Source organism: Ptychodera flava, chromosome 9, assembly GCF_041260155.1.
Source record: "Ptychodera flava strain L36383 chromosome 9, AS_Pfla_20210202, whole genome shotgun sequence".
In the NCBI taxonomy this organism is placed as follows: domain Eukaryota; kingdom Metazoa; phylum Hemichordata; class Enteropneusta; family Ptychoderidae; genus Ptychodera; species Ptychodera flava.
Window position 1 is genome coordinate 34,245,682 of NC_091936.1, and position 8,310 is coordinate 34,253,991.

An 8,310-nucleotide genomic window follows, 5' to 3' on the forward strand; every position below is an offset into this window, starting at 1 on the left:
ATCATTTACGTGGGTAGCGGTTTTTGGCCCGGTTTTTGGTTGCCCTTTAGGGCGATGGTCCGTCGGATCGTATAGGCCTACTCGTTACTCATCAAGGACAAACAGGTGGTTGGAACACCCGAATGAAAATCTTGAAACAGCAGTCCCATCAGGTCAAAGTCAGCGGGCGTGGTTTTGAAGGTTGCCGTGGAAGCTTACGGAGCTGAGTTATGTTCAGGAGGGGGCTGAGTCAACGCTCTGTCCAAATCAGTTCGGATTTACACTACATCCTGCAAGGCTCCCCGCCAAAAACTCGAAAATAGTCAGGTGGTTGAAAAAGACCCTGCAGCAACAACTCGCCTTCAGTGAAGGCTTCACAGCTGTAGAAAAAGTTCGTTGACTCTCCACTCAAGGAATCATGGGTATTGTCGACAAATTTCAAAATGGCGGCGCCCTTTACCGACGGAATGGAGGGAAGGGAACGGTTGCTGTCGGAGTTTACCGTCATTGTTGACTCAAAATATGCCCAGAGTACAAGGTTCGTTTACCATGTATACGTCAAACTATTATGCTTCGTATTTTCAACTACTGCCTTTGTTGTAGTTGTAGTGTTGGGGAGTATGTGGGGAGTGTATCAACACGATGCTGCCATGCCACTGGTAGCCACAGCCTCAGGCGCTTCGATCGTCGCTTCGCGAAGCCCCTACGATACAACAAGTATCATGGTAGCAGCTGAAATAATTGTAGCCTTGGTTGGCCGTGGGGTTTGGTTTCTGTCGTGCGGCTCGCGCCATGCCCCAACCATAGCGCGAGCCGCTCGACCATGGATGTAAAAAATAGACACGACAGAAGCCCAAGCCCCACCACAGTGGACCCAGAGATCTGGTTGCTGTTGTTTGTATTGTTATTTATGTTTATTAGTCGTGTTGTTGTACCATGGTATATGTGTTGATATGGCGTTCATGAAGTCTTCCAGTAGGTCTTAGCTATGTTTATCTGTTTATCATTATCATCATCATTATCGTCATGATCACGCACGCATTAAGAAAAGATGAATATATTTGAAAGTTTTCATTACTATTGACAATTAACCCACAAAAATAGATTTCACGCTTTTTCCTATGCTGCAACATTGTTCTACTTTTGTTTTGCCCGGTTTTTTTTTTAAAGAATACATGAGTTATAAATCATGAAAACGGCATTTCTTGTATAACCAGACCCAAAACAAGCACATGGATTAACTTCCCCCTTAATTTGCGTTTAAAACAGTGTGGCTAAGCTGCAGTGGTGTTTGCCCACTGATTTATCAGGTGTATTTTTGTGGAGGGGAAAGAGTGGGAAATCACAGGCTGTGTATTAGTGCAGCTGTAGCCGTAGCACAATTTTTCTACTGTCCTGTTGGTCACTAAAACATAATAAATATGCTTAAATTTCAAGTAATATCAAGCTTTTCTGCAGGGTTTTTATGACAATTTTGTTGACAATTACAGCATAACACTGCTTTCTTTTTTTGTTGCAGGCAACAACTAGAGGAAGAATGTCTGTGGGATGACACAAGACGTTTGCAAAAACTACAAGGTGGCAAAGTCGCCATTCCCATAACTGAAAGTGGTAAAAGTGTCCTGTGCAAAACTGACAGCCTGATACAGATGAAATTGCAAGACACAGAATTTGATATAAAAGCACTCCCGTTACCCAAAGCCAAGAAAGCATTAGTGGTCACTCCATATGAGAAATTATTAAATGTTGTTAGGCAGCATCTGCAAATAGCAGGCATCACAGTGAACCCTACAATTCAAAATGACTTACCAAAACACTGGGAAATACACGGTGACCTGGTCGTATTCCAAGACACAAAGTTCACGCTGCCATTATGGATGGATATAGGGAAAGCCTTCTGGATGGCTGTGGCTCAAGCACTTAATGTTGGTCGGATTGCAAAGAAGAGCCGTGTTACAGAGGATGGATTCAGGACTCCCTCAGTGCAACTGATTCTCGGAAATGACGGTTGGGTGGAACATATTGATAATGGCATTAGGTAATGGTGAGAGTAATGAATTGTATATTATATTTATACAAAGACACTGAAACTTTTTCCATAATTCAATTGAATCTCATGGCTTGTCCAGGCTAATTGAAGGTTGGTTTAAAGGGATATAGTCTTCAGAACTTCGCTCAAAGGTCGTATGGGACCCATACAACCAATGTAAACACTGTATCCAGGGTACGATGGCGATTGATGAAAGTTAAAACAAGTCTGTCTTGATCTACATCGTATAATGTAAATGTTGCAGCTATGATGATGAGGTGCATCTAGATATCGTGCGCGAAATACATTGTTTGTAGACAAGAAACTTGCACAGGCACAGTTCCGCCAACCGTTTCCTTTTAAATATTCAATTATATCATATATTGCAATGTATGTTTGTCTGAAAGCAAATTTCACAATTAGTGCTTCATCACTATTTATTTCTTTGATAAGGAATATGATAAATGAAAGTCAATGCATTTATAGGGCAGTATTTTGAATCCATTTTGATTACTTTGAACAAATTCTCACCAACAATGTGTCCGTGGCTAATTTATGCCATGGATACTCAATGCATGATATTACATCACCATTCCACTGTGTTTTGAAATGTTTGATGATCAAAAATACTTGTCAGCAGTCTACACTTCCAGCAAATATTTACTTATCATGTTTTCGGTGAGATGGAAACATCATTTCGTTCACAGATTTTCACAATTCCAAGCATTGATTCTGAGGTCAGATACAATGAGTATTGTCTGCAGTTCACCTTTTCTTTTGTTATACACAGTCAATTAGCAGTTGCTGTTGCCTTTTATCTAGAATATTTGTGTATTAAGTTACTTATTCATAAGTTTCTTTGCAATTTAAACACAAAGTCATTACATTGAGAGCCAATAAAAAGTAATTGGAATTAGTAAATTACAGTTTATTTCAAGTCAAACAAACCCTATCCTGTTTCCCTTTCACCAGGTACTCATATGATGTGACAAAATGTATGTTTTCGATGGGCAATATTACAGAGAAACTACGTTTGGCTAAGTTGGACTGCCAAGGTGAAACAGTTGTAGATCTCTATGCAGGTCAGTGGAGTCGTATTCCTTTGTTTTTACATACGTGAGTGACGGGTTTTAGCAATGTAACCATATGTAGCATACATTTTGACACAGTGGAATTTTTATGACATACCTGTTATCTTCTGACCCTACAGTGTAGAATCTTTGTTCATTGTATTGTTCAGGCAATAAAACTTGTGCAGAGCATTGTTGATTTAGTTTTGAGATTTCTAAAGAAACGGTCAGTTTTGACTAGAACTGAAACGTCAAAGCTGAGCTGGAAAAGCTACAGGCAGATCTATTGACAACAGCTTTGTGAACCATTGTCTGATAATTTTGAATGCCACTGAAAAAGTTAAAGACATATATTCCACATGTATGTAATGGTTTAATACTGGTCAAATTTTTAAGGCAGTTGTTGCTCCTTTCATTTGCCAGTGTACCCATTGAGCTGGTGATAAGGTTCCACATTAGGTGGTGTCCATGAATCAAAGTTTGTAATTTAGCAAAGTAGGTGAACAATTCGGGAAAAATTATTTCCTGTTTTGATGAAATAGCAAACCCATTTTTCAACTTGAAACAATCACACGTTGATTTTAAACATTTTTGAAAGCTTTACTGTAGGTTTACTATCATTGCCTTTTACAAAATGACTGCCACCAAAATTAGCAGGGTTCTCCACAAGGGGAATGTTAGGTGTGGGCCACCCCTCTGTTTTCAGAGCAATCTATTCATATGTTAATAACCATACAAAAATACATTTTCACAACAAATAATATGCAAAGTATGCATTATCATGTAAATTGACCACCCCTCTGTTTTTTCAAGCCGTGGAGAACACTGATCTGGAAGATTGTTTTAAACATGAGTCACCTGTTGAAATTGACAAGGAAATTTCTCTTATATGCTATTGAAAGAAATTTTCAGAATGTCTATCTGCCATCAAACATTAGTTTGAACATTACTTTATGATATAAGCAGCATATCGTTCAGGTACTGATCTGAACAACGATGTGATTGATTGTTCTCATAGCAGCGATTTTATGCGACTGGTCATCAGATTACCCATCCAACTGTGCTCTGATTGATCGCTAAATTGCTTTACAATAGCAATCTAACAAATACCAGCTGATAATTGATCACCGGGGTTATCTCCTTGCAATCCAGGGATTGGCTATTTCACCTTGCCTTATTTGGTCCATGCTGGTGCATCCATGGTCCATGCCTGTGAATGGAATGCCAACGCCGTGGAGGCTTTGAAGAGGAATTTGGTACTTAACAGGGTTAATCATAGGTGTGTTGTCCACGCCGGAGATAACAGAGAGGTGGGTAGCCTTCGCTGAATGTTTACAATATCATTTGCCAATCCAGACCCACCCTTCATCTCTCTTTAATTATCAATGTGCGAGTCAAAACACTAGGGCTGGGTTGTTCAAAAGAATGTTGTTATATTAAGGAATGTTGTCATGAATGTTAAAAGTTGGTGGGGTAGGATTAGAATGCCTTTATCATGCACAATTTTTGTTTCTAAATCTGAGCGCATCCTCATGCTGACCTTGGTCCAATGAATAACAAACTATAGTTTGATAATTACAATGAAAATGATAAAAATAGAAGACAATTCAGTTTTCATTGAATTTAATCCTCTCTTATCATATTTACTCATTTCTAGATTCAACTACAATGTAGACAACTTTTAGTCTGATAGTTGAAAAAGCCATGGATAATAGTATGAGACGATCCTATTGTCTTATTTTGTCATCTTCAGTATTGTAATACCCATTGTTCTAATTTCAAAATAGCTTGTTTAATATGGTGAGTACACAAAAAACCAGGTCACTTTCAGAGCTTAGCCGCACTACTTCTGGTCATTTCCATTTCAGCTGTGCCCCAGAGGTGTTGCTGACAGGGTCAACCTCGGTTTAATACCCAGCTCAGAGGACGGATGGCCAGTGGCCTGTGCTGCCCTCAAACCATCTACTGGTGGAATACTTCATATCCATGGAAATGTAACAACAGAAATAAAGGGCGGGTCCACTTACATGGAAAAGACAGTTCCAGAGAATGCATCGAAAGGATTGAGGAGCGATTCCTTGAATAAGCAGACTGAAAGTGACGGAAAGTCTGTACTGGATAATGAAGGTATAGAGTGTTACAAACAGTGCATGTCAGAGGACAGTACTGAACACTCAAATAGGGTCAGTTTTGAAAGACAGGACAGGTCAAAAATGGGGTCAACTGACAAAGGTGACAACGATGGACAGATAAGGTTATTGGACTCTGGACAGAATGTGACCAGCGACCAAAGTTCAAGTAGATTAGGACTGATGATTGGGTCAGATTTCATCAAAGCAGAATGGAATCAGTGGGCTTCTAAAGTAAAATCAAGAATAGAGAAACTCTTGCAAGAAACTCACAAGAAGGAGTGGACTGTTGAAATACTCCATGTTGAACACGTGAAACCATATGCACCACACATTGACCATCTTGTTGTTGATTTACAGTGTCAACCCACTGTGCAATGAAAACAGATATTAAACTACTATTTTCATAATAATGTATGTATCGTGTGATGTACATAACATTGACAAACATGTTCTTACACATCAAACAGAATATACAAATTTCAACATGGAATGCAAAGGTTAAAGTGATAGATTGGTTACAAGTTCATTTTTGTTTAGGATTTTGGGTCGATATGTTTTCGATCCAGTTTTATCACTTCACAGTTTTATGCAAGGTGGTTTGCTGACAGAAAATCTGATCAAAAGTCAGTGTTGAGGAGAGTCAAGCTGGCCTGTGAGGGCGCTCTCACCTACCCATCTCTACTACTCTACCAGTTGGCCTTTGCAGGCATTACAAAGCTTTACAAGTAACTTAAATACCACTTTCATGCAATTGAGATAATAATAACAACAACAACAACACTAATAAGAAGAAGAAGAATCACTTATTGTCCTTGTGCATAAAATGTACACAGTACTTAGGATTTCAATGAGACTGCAGAACTCAAGCAAAATCTTGCAAAATCTTCTAAAATCTCCTATAGGTTGGACAAAGATATACTGACAAATAACACATACAAACAATTACTATAAAGAAAAAGGTAACAGGGAGACGACTTCTCATTTAAAAAGTGAACAACCGTTGGATAAAAAGTGTTTTTTGGACAATTGGCCTTTGTTCTAAGTGTTCCATACCAGCTATCGGAAAGTAGAAGCTCAAAGAATTTATGTGCAGGATGGTTGTCATTGCTAATGATAGATAATGGGACAGGACTTAAAAAAAAATGAGTCAGGAAAGGGAATTTCAGTCAAATGATATATGATGCTGTCTTGACCATTCTGGTCAATTTTGAGCAATTTCTCCGTGTAGTACGGACTTATAAAACCTCAATTGAAAACGTTAGAACAAGTGCAATTAATGATCAGATGAATTTAATAAAGGATATGTTGACCCGAAACTTTTTTGAAACAGCAAAGGAAGTAAATATGTCATTCTTTCTTTGCAATAAGATCAACATTATTTTCCTACTTCAAATCATGTAAAAGAAGTGTGCTGAGAAGTTTGAAAGTGTTGAAAGAGTGAACTATTTCTACATCTTTGCCATGAACACTTCATAGGAACGTGCTATTCCTACTAAAGCATTCTGTTGTCTTTTTTGTCTTGTCGACAGTCAAATCCAAGTTCTAAGGCATACACTAATTGACAAGCCTGTTCACCTGTATTCAGTATGTAGCTGTATCTTTATTGAAAATGAGTTCCAGCATTGCAGTCATAAAAAGGCACGTAAATGTATGATTTTTGGATTCCATAGAAGAGGAGTGTTGGGTAGCAAGATGTGTTATAGGCCAAGTTACCATCACCTACATATGCCAAAACAAACTTGTTAGTCGATGGATCCCTTTAATATTAGCCGAAAACCATTTTATTTCAGGGGTGAATTTTTTGGGAAAAAAATCATTGGTAGGTGAAGGAGAAAAATATACAATGTGATCATGTGATGGCTCGAAAAAAAAAAAATTGTTCCAGCGGATTTGCATTGCTTCTGTATATGGAAAAAATAATTTGATGCAGGGCTGACAATAGAAAAACAAATTACTGTCGCTATGATGGGAAAGGAAAATTTTTGCTGCCATGCCCATTCCTCCACCCATTCCCAAATGACCCGGGGCCCCATATTACAAAGTGCATCTGAAAGTACACACTCCTGAGCTACATGCATTTTGTGATCAGAATCAGAAAATTTGCGCAGAGGAAATTCACTCAACTTGAACATGTCCATGTAGCCTTTCCATAGGAGAATCAACATTAAAAGTCAGCCCACAGCCTTGAACTTTTCCTACAATGGTCTTCCAGGCCACATGTGCCCAGTAACTTCTTGGTTTCATTATGAAACAAAGAGTATCAGTGATCAGTCTTGACACTTACTATTCATACATACAATCTCACAACTCATTACCTTTTTTTTTTTTTTTTTTTTTTTATTACCTTTTGACAATTCCAGACCAAAGCAGCGCCCTCTGTAGACATCTCTTGACACACTTTTTGCAGCATCAAACGCTGGAGTCACAACTATGTTGCAATGAGATATTTACTGTATTACACTTCATGACAATGTATCAGCAGATAAAGGCAAGTCTCAGGGCAGACAGCCTGTCTGAGATGGCTTAATTTCAATGAATAAATAAGATCCTGGGGCATCATTTTTTCTCTGGCCAGCAAGAAACCTGCCGGAAAATTGCAAATGTTACTTTTAGCTTCAAAAACATTGAAGTAAAGGCAACACTGGCTACCAAATATTTATAGTAAGTAAAGGTAGCACTGGGTAACTGGTATTTTCATTACGTAAGGGTACTGTGAAATTCATCATGACCTTGAGTTTGGATAATTTTACCCTTGAAAATATTAAATATTGGGCTTTGATAAACATGTTGGATGGTGAACATATAAAGTCATGTCAGTTGCATTAGATTGAATTCCTTGGATTCTATTTGCTGCATGTTTGAAAGAAGATGGCGAAAACATATAAACACATCAAAATCTTGGAGTAGCCACACAGGGAACCCAGAAATCAGGTTGTTGTTGTTGTTTGTATAGTTGTTTATGTTTATATTAGTCATGTTGTTTTGTTATTGACTAATAAAATTTAACAAACATTACTGTTGTATTGTGTTGTTTCAAAGAGAATATAGAAGTCATAAGAAACACTGCAAGGACACTCATTATTTGACCCAATGTAACTCG

General features: G+C 38.2%; 1 protein-coding gene across 2 annotated transcripts; it reads left to right on the plus strand.

Moving 5' to 3' along the window:
* Positions 1–165: 165 nt before the first annotated feature.
* On the plus strand, positions 166–5,624 carry LOC139140785 (tRNA wybutosine-synthesizing protein 2 homolog). Of its 2 annotated transcripts, none has more exons than XM_070710195.1 (5): positions 166–517; positions 1,499–2,017; positions 2,981–3,090; positions 4,231–4,388; positions 4,947–5,624. In XM_070710195.1, exons 1-5 carry the CDS (start codon positions 423–425, stop codon positions 5,586–5,588), a joined length of 1,524 nt encoding a protein of 507 aa, XP_070566296.1. In that variant the 5' UTR covers positions 166–422; the 3' UTR covers positions 5,589–5,624. The 2 variants fall into 2 exon arrangements, with proteins under 2 accessions (XP_070566296.1, XP_070566297.1); XM_070710196.1 differs by lacking the exon at positions 166–517 and adding an exon at positions 701–954.
* The last annotated feature ends 2,686 nt before the right edge of the window (positions 5,625–8,310 follow it).

Coding starts and splice junctions, on each gene's coding strand:
- LOC139140785 (XM_070710195.1), top strand. CDS start 423: ATGGCGGCGCCCTTTACCGACGGAATGGAGGGAAGGGAACGGTTGCTG. Junction 518..1,498: donor AAATATGCCCAGAGTACAAG/GTTCGTTTACCA, acceptor TTTTTGTTGCAG/GCAACAACTAGAGGAAGAAT. Junction 2,018..2,980: donor CATATTGATAATGGCATTAG/GTAATGGTGAGA, acceptor CCCTTTCACCAG/GTACTCATATGATGTGACAA.